The sequence below is a fragment of the Oculina patagonica genome, chromosome 8, assembly GCF_052425735.1.
Source record: "Oculina patagonica isolate OP01 chromosome 8, crgOcupat, whole genome shotgun sequence".
Classification (NCBI taxonomy): Eukaryota; Metazoa; Cnidaria; class Anthozoa; order Scleractinia; family Oculinidae; genus Oculina; species Oculina patagonica.
Window position 1 is genome coordinate 16,250,685 of NC_135765.1, and position 18,747 is coordinate 16,269,431.

At 39.3% G+C, this 18,747-nt stretch overlaps 1 protein-coding gene across 2 annotated transcripts in view; it reads right to left on the reverse strand.

The window, feature by feature from the left end:
• The window catches only part of LOC144663916 (sortilin-related receptor-like), a 58,068-nt gene extending 40,166 nt beyond the window's left edge, over nt 1-17,902 (reverse strand). For both annotated transcript variants that reach the window (XR_013572700.1, XM_078525004.1), the window contains exons 1-14: nt 17,605-17,902; nt 13,656-13,889; nt 8,965-9,120; nt 8,220-8,287; nt 7,825-7,883; nt 7,045-7,157; nt 5,996-6,085; nt 4,992-5,155; nt 4,144-4,342; nt 3,630-3,741; nt 2,331-2,404; nt 1,802-1,893; nt 763-941; nt 115-301 (exon numbers count right to left, since the gene is read on the reverse strand). Coding sequence is in view for 1 of the 2 variants with exons in the window: in XM_078525004.1 (XP_078381130.1) it covers nt 115-301; nt 763-941; nt 1,802-1,893; nt 2,331-2,404; nt 3,630-3,741; nt 4,144-4,342; nt 4,992-5,155; nt 5,996-6,085; nt 7,045-7,157; nt 7,825-7,883; nt 8,220-8,287; nt 8,965-9,120; nt 13,656-13,889; nt 17,605-17,871 (1,994 nt within the window). In the remaining variant the exon portion in view is untranslated. The remainder of the gene's footprint in view (nt 1-114; nt 302-762; nt 942-1,801; nt 1,894-2,330; nt 2,405-3,629; nt 3,742-4,143; nt 4,343-4,991; nt 5,156-5,995; nt 6,086-7,044; nt 7,158-7,824; nt 7,884-8,219; nt 8,288-8,964; nt 9,121-13,655; nt 13,890-17,604) is intronic.
• Between the last annotated feature and the right edge of the window lie 845 nt (nt 17,903-18,747).

Below are 18,747 nucleotides of genomic sequence, written 5' to 3' on the forward strand. Positions count from 1 at the left end.
TCTAAGACAGACCTTTGCCAGCTTGCATAGGAATAGACTAAATAGGGAAAATTTGTCAACACCTTATGCTTGACCAGGAAAAGTATGATATGACAATCTATATAATGACCGTACCATTCAAAGTCCTCTCTATCGCAAGGACAATTCTGCTGTGAGATGGGACGATCGTAGTCATAACCATTGTAGCAGTGTGCATGGGCAATTCGTCTCTCATAAATAGACTTCCTTCCCAACAAGCAAGTCCCGTTTCGTTCATCGGATGGTATCCATGGCTTGTAGTCATCTTTCTTGCATGGATTACCTTAATTTCAAATTGAAAAAGTTTACTAAAATGCAACAAAGTCTAGCACTGGTCATCAAAGTGGTGCAGTAAAAATTATATCACCGAGACTGTGCAAATTGGCAAGAGGTTGAGCCCTGTCCACTAGTCTCAAGCTTATTAACTTTGAGATTACCAATGAACAGGACAATTCATGTAAGTGCTCATATGTGCTCACACTTTGTGAAATCACCCTATGTATACACTTTGTAACTATACCAAAAGCTCTACACAAAATAGACTCTGCTTTGATAAACACACTATGGTGATAAATCTGTTGGACTTTTTACTCATTTTGCATCCCTTCTAGTCAAAATATTTCTGATTATTTGACAGATAGACAGACAGACAGAATAATCATATATTTTAGTCTGACTGACTTTTACTAAGTGAGTGAGTGAGCAAGCATGGACGGGGCAAGCAGGTTGGTGAGTGAATCTTACCTAGGGCCTTCCTCAGGTTAATCTGCACGACAACCCACTTGTGCCCTCCTTGATAAGAGCCATAAATTGTAAATTCAGCACTTTGTTCACCGGGCTCTGTTAGAAGGCCATATACATACATCCTTGAGTTGTTTAAGAACCTGTAAGTTAGCCATGTCTCGCCTTCATTCCAGCTGTAACTGAAAGTCCAAAGAGAAAAAAAAAAAAAAAAAGAAAGAAAGTCCAAAGAGAGCCAAAATTAAAGTTACTATGTATTAAGGAACTTTTACCATCAAATATTGTGTTGTACACTGTGTTTGGGCTAAGTGTCCCCTACTGCTGGAACTTACTCAGATTGTTTCTATAGAAGAAAGCCATTTCAAGTATTTTTATTCCCCCCCCCCCACCCCCCTCCTAGGCCCTTCATGTAGGCCTGGATAAAATGCAAGTACATTGGAGGGTTACCCATGTATCCCAGCATTAAACTCTCCATTTGGAATGTGAATAATCTGTGACAACATACAGTCATATGTAGGGGACAGAATTTAAAAGTCAGGCATATTTGGTTGAGAGGTGAATTACTCAAAAGAGAAATGTTCAAGTAAAGGAGCTCACAAATCAGAGCCCATGCTCTAGATGCCAATTGCACTCAATGCCCACCATCCCAAGCCTACAAATACTTTTTGTCTATGAGCAGGTCATTTTGTCAGGCCAGGACAAGTTTTGACTGGACAAGAAGCCAGTCTGGTTGAACATAAATAATTGAAATAAATAAGAGAAAAAGGAAATTTATTTTGTTATCATAGGTACGGTCTGCAGTTGAAACTGAAAGATTAATTTTGTTATTGACTCCACCGTCAAAATGTCCAACCACGCCAAGCTTTTACCGGTCAAAACCCGAAATTTACCGGACAGTTGTCCAATGACCGGCTGTTATTTGCAGGCTTGCATCCCCTCCTCGAGGTACAATGTTTATCCCTTGGGCAGAATGATTAATACTCCATGTCCAAAAATGTGTGCATTGCATCACAATTATCCATTCAAGTCATTTTGAACTTACTAAATCAAGTCAGTCAAAGAGCTTCTTGGTACAGCAATGAACATGCCACCATGATCACCAAGGTTGTACCACCAGAAGGGACGCTGCATAATCTGTAGAAGTACAGTAAGTTAATTAATCCATTACACACATGATACACCGTTCTGGAGGTTGGTTTTGACACATCAGGTCCCATCCCAGCTCAGCCTTCCACGTTGTGACTATTTTGGTCGCCATGGTGAGTGTAAAAAAATAATTGGGAAGTAAAAATGAAATGTGACTGAATTTTTCCAAGCAGGTATATTTCCAAAAGCAATTTGTTAAAAAAGATTAATTATTTTTTGGTGACCTGTGACCTTACAAACAGAAGATGCTATGCCAGTGGCTTAATGAAAAAAAAATATAATTTATATATCCATCACGTAACCTGTGAATGTACCAACACAGCATCTTGGTATCTGCATTTAAAGGCTATCTATTATTTATATTATAACGTTTGGCATAACTGTGATTAACATAAAAATAGTTTTTATACACTGTTATGAATTACCATGTGCCAGGTCATTCCTGCATCTGATGAGAGGAAGATATCAGCATTCAACCTCAAGTTTGAGCCATATGTACCTAGGAAATAACACAGGGGACAGCGATGTTACCTTGGTGAACAACAGAGAGAAGGAAGAGGAAAAGGAAGAGAATGAAAAAGAACCTGGTAGAGGAACAGGGGGAGGTGGTAAGAAGTCGAACAGAAGTTGACCAGTAACAAGAGGGAGAAAGAGGAAGTCGAATAAAGAAGGAAAATGAAGATACATTAAAAGTTGGAGAGGAAAGAAGAAAGAAGGAAAGGAGAAGGCCTAGGAGGAGAAAAGGGGAGGAGGAGGAGGAAATATAGGAGACAGGAGAATGGAGGGGGAGTATGCACCCAAAGGAAACAGGAGTAAACAAAAGGAAAGGCAAGAAAGGAAGGAAGAATGGAAGACAGGCAGTAGGAAGAGGTCATGGTGAAGAGGGGGAAAAGGGGAGATGAAAACATTGCAGAGAAAGATGAGGATAGGGAGATGGATGGGGGGGAGAAGTTAGGAAGGTGGAGGAGGAAGAGGACATGGTGGGGTAGGGTAAGGAGAAGAGAAGTAGAAGGAGGCAGAGGAGAAGAAAGAGGAGGAGGAGAAGGAGGAGGAGGGGGAGAGGGGGAGGAGAAGGAGGAGGAGGAGGAGGAGGAGAAGGAGGAGGAGGAGTCAGAAAAAAAGAAGTAGAGCAGGAAGAAAAAGGGAAACAGGGAGGGATGGAGCAAGAGGAGGAGGAGGAGGAAGATGCAAAAGGAAGAGTGAGGAGAGAGGGAAGTAAGAAAAAGAAGAGAGGAAGGAGGATGGTGAGAAAATAGGGGTGGAGGAGGTAGAATGGAGTGAGAGAAGGCACACACAGAAAACAAGAGTAAACAGAAGGAAAAGCAAGGAAGGAAGAAAGAATTGAAGAAGGTGAAAGGAGGATATAGTGAAGAGAGAAGGAGGGCAGATGAAAAACACTGCATGAGAAAGATGAGGAGGAGAGGGAGAAGGAGCAGGGAGGAGGGAGTAGGTAAGAAGTTAGGGAGGAAGTGTAGGGGGGAAGGAGAGGGAGGTGAATGAAGAGCGAGTGAAACAGGAAACAAAGGAAAGGGAGGGAGGGGAGGTGGTGAAAGAGAGGGAGAAGGGGAAGGCTAAGGGAAGGATAAGGAAGACAGAAGGCAGAAAAGAGGAGAGAATAGGAGGGGGAAAGGAGAAAGAGGAGGAAGCAGAGCAACTGAATAACACATCAATCATGATTGGTATTTTAATGTTGCATACATGCACAAAATGAACAACTGAATTACCTGTTGCCATGATGATGCCAGGAGCTGAACTCCACGACTTCATAGGAGAGTAGCGGGTGCGTGGGTAGTATTGTCCAAATTTTTGTGACAAATGCAGAGAACAGTTTTTGGCCTAAGGAGGAATTAAGCATAAGAAAAAAATTAATGTTATTTAAAAAGCAAGGTTTGTACTGTTACTCTCTGATATCATAGTTGTTGCAATGACTTTTGCAAGGAAACAGTTTTATTGATGTCATGTGACCTCAAAGTAGCCAATTAGACTGTGTACTGTTGTGGAAGGATCATCTGCCTAATTCCTTTGATTTGTCTAAAACACTTAAAGAATAACTAGATGAATCAAGTTCAGCCAAATAATGCTTCATCATTCACCAAAGAACTGAAATTGTGAGTTGGAGATATTAGTCATTAGATGGATCATCCATTTGGTCCCCATTCATGTGATATAAATTGGGCCATTCCACCATCTCTGATAGACAAATCCCTTTGACAGTAACAAGGATCACTCCCAACTCACCAGACTGCAGTTCAAGGCTTTCCCATAATTATCCAGTTTAGGAGCTGCCACTGGCTGCCACAAGCCACCCTTATCAAATGTTATCTTGGTCATTATGTGGCGGCGTCCTACCCGACCACGAGTAAGTTGACTTGCAATAAAAACCCCTCTCAATCCACTCACTTTGTGAAGGTCCACAAATGAGAAATCTATGTAGCGCCTGATTCAGAACCAAATAAACACTTATTAACTCCCAGCAAATAAACATTTTTGAAAGCCTTCTTTTATGACAATTTTGAGCAGGTACTTTGCGAGAATCGTCACCATCATCATCATCATCATCATCATCATCATCATCATCATCATCATCATCATCATCATTTCTCATCGCACCAGTAGGCACATAAAGCTGTACTTTGCAAGATTGTAAGTACCATAACTATTTCCTTTGTTTATAACCAAATTTTTACATCAGAAAGGGGTGAGTATTTTGAAGTGGGACAATTAATCAAGGTTTGTACTTCAAATATTGCTTGCTGAAAGTTATATTTAATTATTTCAACAACAAAAAATAATCACATCATTACACTGAACACAGACTCCCTAAGCATTCTCAATTTGGATTCAGAGTTGAGCTCAAGCCATTCCCTTCTTAGGTACAAATTTTTCACTTGACAGGGAGCGGGTAAAAGAAAGAGGTGGTGGTGAGAGGGTTGGTGTAACTGTTGATTATTTGAAGGAGATAATTAATATTTTCACCAAAGGGGGGCAATTATTTAAGGGGTATGATTGGTCACAGCTAATATTCGAGAAAATACACTTGATCAGTAGTTAACATCATACAGTGTAAAATAAAAGCTCCAGCCTACCTCAGCCATGCAGTTGTGGTATTCTGAGAGAAATATAACACCCTTTCCAGGGACAAGCTGTACTTTGTTCCAGAAGTGTCTGAGATGTAGAGATGAGTTGTTCTCCGATCATGAGTGACTGCCAGAAAAACCTGATTCTCTGAAGCATCCGCAATGAAGAAGTCCTACAACAAAACATACCTTATTACAGGAGATTAAGGATAAGTACTTGTTATTAACGCGAATTTTAAAAATTTGCGTTAATTTTATTGACGTTAACTTTTTTACTATTAATAAGAATTTAACCAGAACTTTTACTATAAAATTGGCGTTAATTTATATTATACATAAATTTTGTTCGCGTTGTTAAAATGCTTCGTTATATTCCTATAATAAGGTACAATGTATAGTGATATTATGTGACGGCAGGAAAGCTCTGACAAGGAAACAACTTTGTTTTCTATCTTGGAATGGTACGCCTTTTGGGGCACCAGCATAGCTAGTTTTGTTAACTTAACCAAAACAGCAGAGAAAACTTTTGCTATTCTGAGGGGATTTAAAAAAGCTAGTAAGTAAGTGAAAAAGGGAAACAGTTCCACTAAAATTCTCACTCAACAGGTGACCCATGGTTCATGAGGCAAGATCTGACAACATTGTTCTTATGTCCCAATTGCATTAAACTGCACATTGTTTATTTCAGATCTGCAGTCTCATTTCGAATTTTTTATCTGAACAGTTGAAGTTTAAAATGATAACAAGATTTAACAAACATCTTTTCTTGTTCAGATTGAGAGTGAGCACTTGACCTGGTTTGGCTGCAACAAGAAATACAGGGTTGTAAATAGGTGGAAGGTTGAAAAAATAACCACCTGTGGAATTGATGGTGTCTGGTTAGAACTTTCTTTTTAAGGTCACCAAAATATATTTTCTGCCTTTGATCAAGGAACTTTCACCTGTTGCAAATCTTAGCTACAGACTGTACATCCCTGGAAATTATTGTAAAAATAAGTTCCAAAGTTTCAAACCTGTGTTGGTGAGGCTGTGGGTATTTCAGCTGGCTGAAATTTAGTCCGGTTCAGTGACACCCACAAAGTCAGAGAGCCACGCTTTGAGGACTACAAAGAAAGACAGTATCAGTGAAACTGTTTTAAACTAGTCAACGTGCACAAGTTGTACATCAGTGGTTTATTTGTTGGCGTCCGTTGTCTTACATGGTGGAAACAAGAATGTTAAACATTAAGTTTGTGGTTGGTGCAACCCTCCAAGTTACACATAAGACCATTTAAGTTGCCACATGGCGACTAAATTGGAACTGAAGTCGCCAGCCTGGCGACCAAAATCGAGAAGAAGGATTGAATGCATGAGCGTAATTAAGCGACTAAAATTTTTCACTGGCAACCAAACTTGCGCAGCAAGTGGGCCAAATGGTCATTACCGAAAAAAAAAAAAAAACTTGGAGGGTAGTGGTGAGACAATGGTAATATAATGACTTTTATTGAGAAAATAATACAATGTTTATTTGATCTCTTGTAGTGTCATTTGCGGCGCTTGGGCTTCGCACTTGGGCCACAAATGACACCATGCAGGTGCCCACAAAGAAACAATAGTCCCTCAGAAAGTCATTTTATTGCCACATTTACATAATTATACGTACAGGTATAAAGTTTTCTGAACTTTGATTTGACTGGAAATAAAGGTAGGGAAAATGAAATCAGTCATTGAAATCAAATGAGTAGACTTACAGGTGTTCCCCCATACTTTAAGATAGCTTGACCAGATTATCCTAAGTAGCAGCAATGCAACTGAAGGTACCGTACTTGAACAAACACTTAACTTCAAACAGATAATATAGATTTTTCAAGCCCTTTTGTTCTCCATCAAGTCAACACATGTTGGCATTTTTCTGAGTTACTTTATTTTGCTGCATTCTTTTTTCCCATCTTCACTTGAAATAATTACAAATTTTCAGGTCTTTGAAGGAATCCAGAAAAAATTAAACAGCAACACCTACATATTGAAATAAAAAAACCAATAACATAATTATAACGAAATAATGTAAAGTACATGTACTCACTGCATTTGTAGCAAACATGTAGTTGTCAAAGACTTCAAAGTCATTTACATGCTTGAGCAGTATTGATGCAAAGCTGGAAAAATAGTCAGTTTTTACCACATTTGAATAGCCACCTGGAAAATAATTATCAAAAGGAAAAGTAAGTACTGTTAAAGAGCTAGGTTTCAAACTGGACAGTTTGGTCCAGCTCCATAGTAGAATTTTTCCCTATAATTGTAAAATGACCAAATGTTACTGTTGTGGTTCAACTAGAACAAAGGAAAATACCAAATTGTTCCAAGGGTGAAATTGAACCCACCCCAAATATATAACTGTTGGAGAAGCATCCACCCTCCTTACCAAGTGTAAGGCCTTTTGAGCCCAAGTGGCTCAGAGCTGTCAGCACCTGAATTCTGTAGCACGAAGTGTCTCTAGAGGAGTATTAATTCTCTTGCTGGTTGGGATGCTATACACTGTAGTCCATCCATACCTGTTACTGCCAGCATTTTGTCAGGTTGACACAGCAATGTGCCATACCCATTTACATGATTGTATGCTCCTGGGTGCACTAAGAGAGGTGGCACTATGCGAGTAAAGTGTATTGCCAAAGAAAACAACAGAATAATTACCACCTGTTGAAGGCAAAGCTCAAACTCGTATACTAGTACTGCTCAATACAGTTTCCAATGCACCAACCCTAGCCCCTGCCCCCCCCCCAACCCAATGCCTCCTATACTTACCCTCCCCCCTTCAAAATGAAAGTCCTAATTACTGTATGTTGTTCACAGTTCGCAATCATACCTTGAATTTCTTCACGTTCAATATACAATGTGTTAGCATTATCCCATGGAGGAATGCCCCTATTTAGAGAAACAATTCATTAAAATCAATTATATTTATTTAACTTTTTTAACCTGTATGCATGACTTGTAATTATTATGGTACAATACGTTACATGACCCATAAGCTGAGCATGCAGCTGATTTGAGTCACAGGATGATAATTTCATTGTATGTATCACAAAGTAACACTGCAAATAGAAGTCAGCTTGGAATCTTTGGTCTGTACCAACAAATTGTGAAAATGTTATCAAATTGCAAAAATTAAACATTGCAAAATATGACCAGCAGTTTTCTTGATGTGCACAGTTCAATTTCTTGATTTTTGACTAACCTGAAAAATGCTGACAAACTTACCAAAAATATGATCTAACATTCTCATCTTTTAAAGTCCATGAAAATCCAAAATCACTGGAATAATAAAGCTGTTGACAGAAGAAAATTTACAATATTAGTGCCAAGTTGAAAATGTCAAGTTTTCTGACTAACCTGGTTGAAGTCACAGAAAGGCAAATTTACATGAATATGTTAACTTATACATTATTTGTTACATCAGCTTATTCTGTCGGTGGTGCTAATGGTTGGCATGTTGCATTGCATCAAGCCATCTGGGTTCGAGCACTTGCCAGGATTATTGTGGTGTGCCCTTGGTCAAGTCAGTTTAATCTCATAGTTCATCTATGGTGCTACACCAAATTAAAGAGGGGGGGGGGGGTTATTAACATGTGATGGGCTAGTTCACATTGCATCCTGGCAAAAAATAATAATAAATGGTTATCGTAATGATTAAATTTAGCACCCTCCTTCCAATAAGCACCCCCTCCCCTGGAATGTGTAAAAATGCCCCTATTACAACAAGCACTCCTTATATTAATAAGCGCCCCTGTAATGTATCCTTACTCCTCTATTTAATTGCTGCACCATCAGAGTGCAATGAGATCATCAGTGCTTCACCTTTCTTACACATCATTTCCATTATTACAAAAGAACAGGACTTGTTCTATGTGTCTCCCCTAAAATGAGAGATCTCTAAGGGCCCTCTATAGCTAACAAGCACTCAAAATAAAATTTAGCGCTCCAGACACTATTTAACAGAAAGTACCTTCTTTGCTGACTCATCATAAGATAAGACAACATCACTGCTTGTTGAGTGGAAGCTGAGTTCATCTGGAGTAAATGACACATAGCTTCTAAGGAATGATAAGCAGTCATCTCTTGTGCTGAATATGATTTTGTTGCTTGTATCAACAAAGAGGTACTGAAAACAAAAACAAAAGACAATTACAGCAAGGCACCCAAAAGTGTGACCACTTTTAATTTATTCACATTCTTCAGTGCAGATTTAATCCAATCAGAAGTCAACTGCAGCTATCCACGGCTTTTGATTGGATTAAATCTGCACGAAAGAATGCGGATTAATTAAAAGTGGTCACACTTTTGGGCGCCTTGTTGTAAATGAAGACAGACTTTCCCTGGTAACCCTAAGCAACCCTACAAACTAGTGGTAACCACAGGTTAGAAAGTGCGGGCCTCGATGCAGTTAAGAGAAGGTACTGGGAGGGAAGTGTTTTTTGTTAGTTTGGAAAATTAAAATTATTCCGAGTAAGGTCGAGTAACGCGTCACGCTTAAGTCACAAATGTTTTTTATCGTTTCCTATTGCCACGAACCAATCAGAGTTGTTTTTCCACAGGTTAGAAAGTGCGGGCCTCGATGCAGTTAAGAGAAGGTACTGAGAGGGAAGTGTTTTTTGTTAGTTTGGAAAATTAAAATTATTCCAAGTAAGGTCGAGTAACGCGTCACGCTTAAGTCACGAATGTTTTTTATCGTTTCCTATTGCCGCGAACCAATCAGAGTTGTTTTTTTGATTGACAGTTTTGCGAAGTGTAGTCGAGCACGCGGTGTGAATTGAGATGGTCTGAGATGTGATTTTCCTCCGTCTGCAAACTCGCTTTGTTGTCAGTGTTATAAGGAATTTCTCGAGAATAACCGTTGTTGGAATCATTCGCTTTGCCGTAGTTTATCTGTGATACAATCACAGCAGATCTCCTCAAAAGCAACACTTATAAAACAACGTCTGCAAAACGAAATGTCTGCAAGACAGAAGCCTCGATCTAATGTGACAAACTGTTGATTTTTCGCATTCTTATCGCTCTTGGAGACAAGATTTTTCTCTTCCGGTGTTACGTCAAACTGTCGTGATTGACACATTTTTTGCATTCCAATCGTTCTTAGTGGAAGAACAAAATTTTCAACTTCCAGTTTGCAGATAGCCTTTATAAACGTGGTGCGCACGCGTAATACACAATCCGCTGGTCACTGTCAAGATTAGGGTTGTGGGCCTCTCTTGGGCCCGCAATAATGTCTGGTCAATTTGGCATTTATTTCGTAAATTTTTTGGTGAAAGCTCAGCCTGCCCTGACAAGTGAGGATCTGTGTGTCAATATTATGTGTAAGAAGCAAGGGAATTTGTGATAAAAAAAAGGAAAATGGTTGTCGATATTGACCTGGCTGACTTCTTGTTCAGAGACCATGGCCCCTGGACTGACTGACAACTGACTTGCTCATCAGAGAAGAAAACATTTTTCTTATGTATTATAATTATTATACATTGAGATCTCAACCTCTATTGTGTGCTGCAAATTATTCACTATACATTAATCAAATTGATCTCTTCGAGATATCGACTTTTTTTGCATGAAGTTAGTATGAGTAGAAGGTTTATCCTGGGCATTGTTGTTTGAACATATCATGGAAGAATTCAAACGTCTTTCAGTTCAAGTATTTTTTTATTTTCGCAGAGGAAATGCTGTATTTGTCAGTCGCGACGGCTGGGTGCTTTGCGACTCATATACTTTGGCTTGGTTAAAAATGGTAAACTTTGACGTTTGCCTTTAATCGAAATAGTTGTTTCCTTTTGAGTTAGAAAGATTTCTACTCTACTCGGTTCCCTATAAAGGTTACGCATAACCTGCGATCAGGCTTTCTTTTTTTTTTCGCGGCGGAGGGAAGGCGCAGGTTAGGTTACGCACGACAGAGTTACCTTTTGTCTTGTCACGCAATCTTAACCCCACATTGAGAAGTAAATTTTCGTTTGGATATTACCAAAAGTCGCTTCTCGCGTAATTCTTTACCTTACGGCTACACATGCCATTTCTAACGACTACATTTCCAGTAAAACAGTTGCTGTTTATTTTTCTAATGGTGATGCATTAACTTCTGAACAGAAGAAACGTTAAACTGCTTCCACCGGAAGTAATTTCACAACAGGCTACAAAAACACTTGTAAATATCACTTAACACATTTAATGATGTTGCAATTAGCGAAGCGCACTAATGACGTCACAGAATTTGACCCCCGGTGTGAGTCAGACAAAATTCGGACAAACAAACCACTCTCTGTAAGAGCAATGTATGGTTGGCGGGCACTTCGGAGGCATATTTAGCGATTGTTTCACAAAACCATGGCCAGATTGGCTCGGAATTCGAGAGAAAGCCTTACCTGTGCAACGTAGAAAGCTCAAACCGTGGTTTGAAACAAAAGGTTTGTCAAACAGAGCGATTATTCAATAAAGTGTAAAATGTTTTACTCTCAGTTATTGAATGGATTATAAAGGCCCGATTTGCTGCCGGGATTTGCTGAAAGAAAACATTTATTTTTTGGGTTTGGGGTATCATGCGGCGAAATCTATTTTTAGTAATAGTGCGCTTCGCTAGATGATGTTGCAATTCTAAATTGTGCAACTCAGCAGATATAATCAATTGTCACGGAATGAGTTCCCTTTGGTTAACTATTAGCAACGTTTTAGTGTGTGAAAGACTTGAATGTACGAGTACGAACTGCATTCTTAATCGTTTTAAACTTCGCTGCCTTCGAGCGCTGAACCCCTTACATTCTTAAGTGGTTATGTGACGTAAGATTTGGGCTACTCACGTTTTTGATTGTTCCTCGCGAAGCGAGGCCGAAGGCCGAGCGTAGCGGGGTGTATAATTTTGTCCCTCAAAGGGCTCAGGCGGGATGAAATCTCGTGTGGAGTTTACGGTCATATATATATATATATATTTATTTATTTGTGAGCTTGGTGTGTGGCGGAAATGACGTCACACGGCCGCCGCGTGCTGGTGGCCTAATGGTAAGGCGTCGAACTTGAAATCAGATCTTCGGGACTGAGGGCGCGGGTTCGAATCCGGCTAGGGTTTTTTTTTTTTTTTTTTTTCCTTATTTTTTTTGTGGGTTCGAATCCTGAGCCTTTCATTTTTATCGTTTTTCTTTTCGGATTAAAATAACACTGATTTCCACATAATACTCCCTCAACGCCTATTCAGGCTATAAACCTTTTATCGCCATCAGGGGCGCGCGGGCGGAGGGTTCGAATCCTCCTGCCGTTCGTTCTTCTTTTTTTTTTAATGCCCTCAAATAAATGTCCAAAATGCGACTATCCAATAATTTGTCGATGATTTTGAAAATAGCCTGCGCTTCCCAACGCTTTATACCTCTTTACGAACCTGAAAGAGCCGCCATCTTCAAAGCGGAGTAGACCCTGGGAACGAGGGTGTCGCGGCCATGCCCGTTACTAATTTTTAACAAATATATCTTCCTGCCTACTGTGGAAAATTGAATATGTACAATGTTCAACTTCAAATAATCCCCTCCAGAGCTTCGCAAGGCCCTGCGAGTCACGTATTACTAGTTATATAACGTTTGTAAATTTGACAAGTCATGTTTTTTCTACAAGAACGGAAGTGCTGAAGCACAACTATAGAGTGACACTTTACAAGTCAGGCGCTTTGATCACCCACAGCGAAAAGTATTCCCTTGAGAAATTAAAACAGTCCCTTGAGAGTTACAAGAATGCGATTCCTTCCGGTTCCAGATTACCCACATAACTGCTATTCTCCTACTTTTTGCTTGTAAACAAGCAAAAAAAGTCGAAAAAATGAGGCATTTTAACTTCAGCTACATTGTACAAAACTGGTCTGGATGTTCTGAGACAACTGAGAAGTTGACCAACGACCAGTTAGCTCAGTTGGTAGAGTGCCGGACCATTGTGCGGGGGTCTGGGGTTCGACTCCCAGACCGGACCAACACTCAGGGTCTTAATAATAATAATAATAATAATAATAATAATAATAATAATAATAATAATAATGGCACATCGGGCAGTATATCCACAGAGTGCCTGCCCGATCCTAACTAAATTTACAGATGTAAAAGATTAAAAAAAAAATTAAAAATTTATATGTACATGAAAACGAGATAAAATTGTATTAAACTTATGCAATTTAAACTTCACTGACCTAACTACGATATAAGAACTAATTTATATGTGAATTATAGCATAAAAAAAATTACTTAAGACATGCTAAAAAGTTAAAAATTCAAATGTTCTAAAACTCTCTTAAAAATAATGTTTTTGGTGTCTTTACAATAATAACTGAGGAGAACGTGCTACCTTTGCAATATGACATCTGCAAATGGTAAGATGTTCTAGTCTTCTCGGATAGAGATAAACTGTAGGTCCTGTCTCCTGTATCTTCAGTGTTATATGGTCAGCAGGGAACGTTAAAGAACCCACACACTTATCGCAAAGTGTAGGGTACGGATTCCTGGTTTTGTGGTCTGGCCTTGTTTCACGGTTGGTGCTTCACATAGGGTTAATCTCATTGCGCCTTTCCCCCTTGGACAGAATTGTCCAAGAAAAATTACTGATTACTATGATTACTAGAAGTTTGGGAGTTAAAAACAGTAATTACATAGTATGTACTTACTTCCCCCACCCGATCATTTTACTAACCTTTGTGTTATCCAGTGGAGAGGGATAAAACATGTCGATTCGAGCAAATCTGCTAGAATCACGTTTAAAGTCTTTAGTGCGATTCTCAAAGGTATGACCATAGTCCCTTGAAATCCACACATGGCTGTTACTGTTTATTCTTGGGTTTGGATCACGTGTCAGCACCACAATGGTGTCCCTGTGGTCTCCTGCCCAGTGTACATAGGCCGTATGGTGACTGTCATTCAGCTGAAACTGGAAAAGAAAACAGAGTTACCTTGTTACCTGACAAGGGATTCTCCACTTAATTTGAGTTCACTCTTCCTGATTCCCGCATTTGTATGATACTAGTCTTTCAAGTGAGGTCTTGTGAAGCCAGAAGTCTGATAAAATTTGGAATTTGTGAGTTAAAGGTATACGGGTACATAACTATTTTTAGTGAAATGCAGATCAGATTCACAAGCATCTAGCAGTAGTGTACCCCATCAAAACAATAGCATTACATGTTTTCATATGCTGAGTGTTTCAATAAATTATATGTACCATACTACATTACTTACTAAATACCTTGCATGTAGAGATACAAGTTACATGTACTGTGTGTGCATAACCGTTTGTACTGCATATTTTTGTACATGTTTTACTGTGCCACTGGCTTTGTCAGCCTGCTCTTTATAACATTTATTAGTGCTCTTAGCATACAGTTTTTTGTGTTTTATCTTTATTGTGAGTATTAACATGGCATTTCTCTAGTGTCATATTCAGTTGGACATGACTCCTCGGAGGCCTTGTAAATTGCTGCCTTTCCCTTTTTTCCCTGTAAGAAAGTGTGTGCTTTCAAAAGCACGTACTAGTTAAAAAAAAAAAAAAGTCTGTGGATAAAATGTAGTTTAGGACCATTCCAATGCAAGCCACACATGTATATGTGTCAAGCACTTTGCAGACTCTGCATGTAAGCACTTTCACGAAATTGTTAATTACATTTTACAAGGCAAAATCCGAGCTTTTACATCTGTGTATGAACCTTAGTATATAAGACCACTCAAATTAAGGGTATTGAGCAGTCCTATGACCTAAACTGTGGCATTGTTTGATTGTTGTCATTGCCATTTTTGTATTTTTTTTTGAACAGAAGAATTTGAGGATGGTGGGTGCTCTAGAGCATGAAACAACAATATGTAAATTAGATCACGTAATTGGTCACTCATGATCTCAATGAACTTGATTTTCTGTCCAACAGTAGTACAGATTATATAGAGTTATAAATGCAACTGAGATATATATCTCACAACTGTACTGTACCACACAGAAATAAACACAGCCCTTCATGGTCATTCATGAACACATTTTCTCATTTGAGAGTTTACAATATTCACCACCTGGGGCAAAAAGGAACTCAACCATAAAAGCTCTGCTTTAGTAACTTGTTTAAAATAAAGCAACAACTTGTTTAAACTGTAACAAAAAGAATACAGTTAAGAAAACAAAGTGGACCCCTCAAATTAGGTAAAAAATTAATATGTTCAGAAATGGAAAGACGTGTACATTTGGAGATTACAAAATTTGTTAGCTAACATATTTGCACAAGACACGCTTTAACTGCTGTCAGCTCTTTTTGTGTCTGTGCTCTTAATGATGGTAAATTTAGTCATTACAATGACAAAGTAGCTGTTACTCAGCATATTCTGATGACATAATAGAACAGTCGCATGAAAAACTGACAGGCAGGCACAAGTAAAAATCAAAAGATTAAGCTCAAGTTTTATGGTGTATCTTGTTAATGATCAAAACTAGCCTATGGACATTCAAGAAATTTTACAGTTGACGATTATTTTATTATGTTATTAACACTTTAATTTTGAGAAAAAGAGTTGACAAGAAGACCAACCATTATGCACTCTCATCAACTGTGTGCTTTCATCAAATTCAAGCCTATTTTAATTTCCATGAGTCCACAAGGTTTTTTGCTCATTTGACAGGCAAGCGATATCAGCCCTTGTGCACAAGTACTATGCTACTCATTCTTTCTCCACCCCTGTGCATCGCATCTCCCTGTGCTAGGTGGTTTCGCACTTGTTTTTGAGCTCACTCACTCATTTTGCTCTCGCAAAGTGCCAAACCAGCCAGAAGCCATGAGAGGCGGCTTTATTCACAGGCAATAGTCAATGTGATTTGAAGAAAACCCTGGTTTGACTCCAATCCTTCAACTTTTATCAATCCTTGTTTTGTTTGATCTTGCACAAAGAAAATAAACTTTGCAGGTTGCCCTCTGAGCAAGTTAAAACCATGTGTACTGACCTGCAGGCTTTTTTATCGGCCTTACTACATCTGCCGACTAAGGCCCGGTTCAGACGCCGATCTTTTCATGAGCCGAACCTAATTCCTTGAATAAAGTACATGAAAAGATCGGCGTCTGAATCAAATTAGAACAGCTATTTCAATTTGGAAAGGCTCACCCATTCTTCCCGCCTGGCTAGGCCGAAAATTTTGCCTGTGGAACGCCTTTGGAATGGCTTTGATTCAAATGCCGTACTTTTCGTGTGCCGATCCTAATTCATAAATTATTATAATGTATTTTGCCAGCAGTTTGACTGGTTTTATTGGAACTGTATTAGGAATGGCCTCGGAACGGCACCAAAAAGAACGGCGTCTGAATCGAGAGCGTACTTTTGTCCATTTGGGTCGGTCCAAATTCAAATTGTGTTCGGCTCATGAAAAGTACGGCTTCTGAACTGGGCCTAAAAGTCCAAAAATGGTACCTGCTTATTGGGCAAGTGAAGGATACAAATTATCCACCTGCTCAATGGAAAAGTGCATTAGCCAGAGGCTATCCTACATTCTTTTTTGCAGATAACACATACTGTACACAGATATATCTCAAAATTATAAATCGATTAAAGTTGATGTGAAGTATAACGGTAACCTTGGTTGGTAATTTTATACACAGTGTGGAATTAGATACCTTATTGTAAGGTATCTAATAATTTACTTAAAATATTTGAATAACCTCATGACATGCACAACAATACGGGACTTACATGATAACATTGTTTCACCTACAACTAGCAGAATCCTTCATCTATTTTTTTTTTTGCATGTTTACAAGGGCAGTTGTTATTTAATCCCTGCCAAGACTACAAAACTTTACAAAATAAAGGAAAAACAAAATAAATTCTGCCCGTTTTAATAAAATGACAAAATCATGCGAGTGTGCCATATAATTATGACTTATACAACTCAGTTGTCAAGAGAGATGGTATTCAATGTAAACTACACCCAGCAAAACAAAGCATGCCCAGTCCTTATCACCAGCTAAAGAAAGAGACTGTTATTTTTTTTTCAACCAAAATATTAATATTATGATGATGTACTTCACGATCGTGCAACATTTTAAATTGTCGACCAATATAGTATTTACAGACCAGGCGAAATCTACAAGCACATCTGCAGTAATAGAGTCTTTTAATTGACTTATATTACGTCGTACGGGCAAAATGAGTAAAAATTCGTGGACGCATTTCCAAATAAAAGCGCTAGCATAACTCCAACACGTAAACAGAGAAGGCAGAAAACACGGAACCCCCAAAAAGCATCACAGCAGTCTAGTATTGTTAGACAAAAATAGAGCTTTCGACCTCCTTGTCTGCTGCGCACGTCAAATTGTGCTCCAAACAGGAAGTTTTGATGGAGTTTATTTTTGCATAAACTGCTTTCAAAAGAAGTAAAGCATAAGAAGAATCACAAACAGAATCGATTTTTCAGCTTAAAGACTGCATTTAAAGAAACAAGTTTACCGACAAAAACAATGTTTGATCGTCATTACACGGAAGAAGACCTTCAGATGACATCACTCCAAATTAAAATATTGCTTAACAATCACATATGCAAAGCACGCTTGAATGTCGCTTGAACCCGTTTGCACGCATTTACAGCAAAATTTGAAGGTACAAACAACAGCATTAACCCTTACCACAGTAGCCTCTGGCTTCATGTCCGGGTCTAGCGATCGACGAACTCGACGAAACAGTTCGTGGACATTTTGGTCGCCGCTGGACCGAGACGGCTCTTCATGTTCTATCTTGAACAACTTTTTCGGAGAGCCTGGCAGTGGCTTGTCCCTCTGCACGAATAAATGCCTCTTCCTTGGCTCTTTAGCCACATCGTCCTGAATTGTCCCAGTCGCTGGTAACAGTAAACAGGCTAGAAGTACAACAATTTTCCGCACATCTCTGTCCATGTTTGAGATAGCGCAAGTGTCGTATGGTCTGAGACTGGTACGACAGTGGCTTACAGGTCACGTGATCTGAAGTCACGTGTTGGCCTCGCGCGCCATCGCGCGAGTAAGATGACTTTGCAAGTTTTTTCCGGGTTCGACAGACCATAGCAGGCAGACAAGAATAGCTGTTGTTGCAGTCAAGAGATGAAACGTGCACCACTGCAGACAAAAACAAAACCGAAAATGCTAAATTCTCGGAACATCTCAAAAGAAATCTGTCAGAAAGAGAAAAGTCCAATTGAGGTGACCGAGAAGCAACCAAAACAAACCGCTGAAATTGCAGTCAGGAATATTCATAGCACAAATATTTGTCTGTCGCTGACTAATATTAAACGTTTTAAACAATTTTTTTTAAAACTCTTAAAAAGACGTTTCGGCCGAGAATCTTCGGCTTTCCTCGGTTTTGAGAAAGCCAACGGCTTACAACGGTTACATTATGCGCGTGCGTGAGTGTCTCACAGAACACGCGTGACATGGCGAATGTCGGGAATGTCTATATGTTCATTTCCCGCGTTCTGGTCCCTTATTAGAGATAGGTTTTGAGTTTCCTCGGTGAACGGGCGCCCTAGTGTCCTGCGCAGCCGAAGGGAAGAAGCGTTGCAGCGTTGCCTGACCATGCAGGTACAAGTGAAAAGGGCTATTCGATCCAATGCGAACGCGCTAACCAATTTCCACTGTGCCTCTCTAGAGCTCCAGAGAGCTTTTAGCTAAACGATAAGTGACTGTTTGCCCACAAAAGTGCTATTATCTGCCTGACACAAGCGCTATTTTCTGTCCTGAACCTAAGTGCTGATTCTCCGCCTTAAACAAAGTAATATACCGTAAGTTGTTGTGACT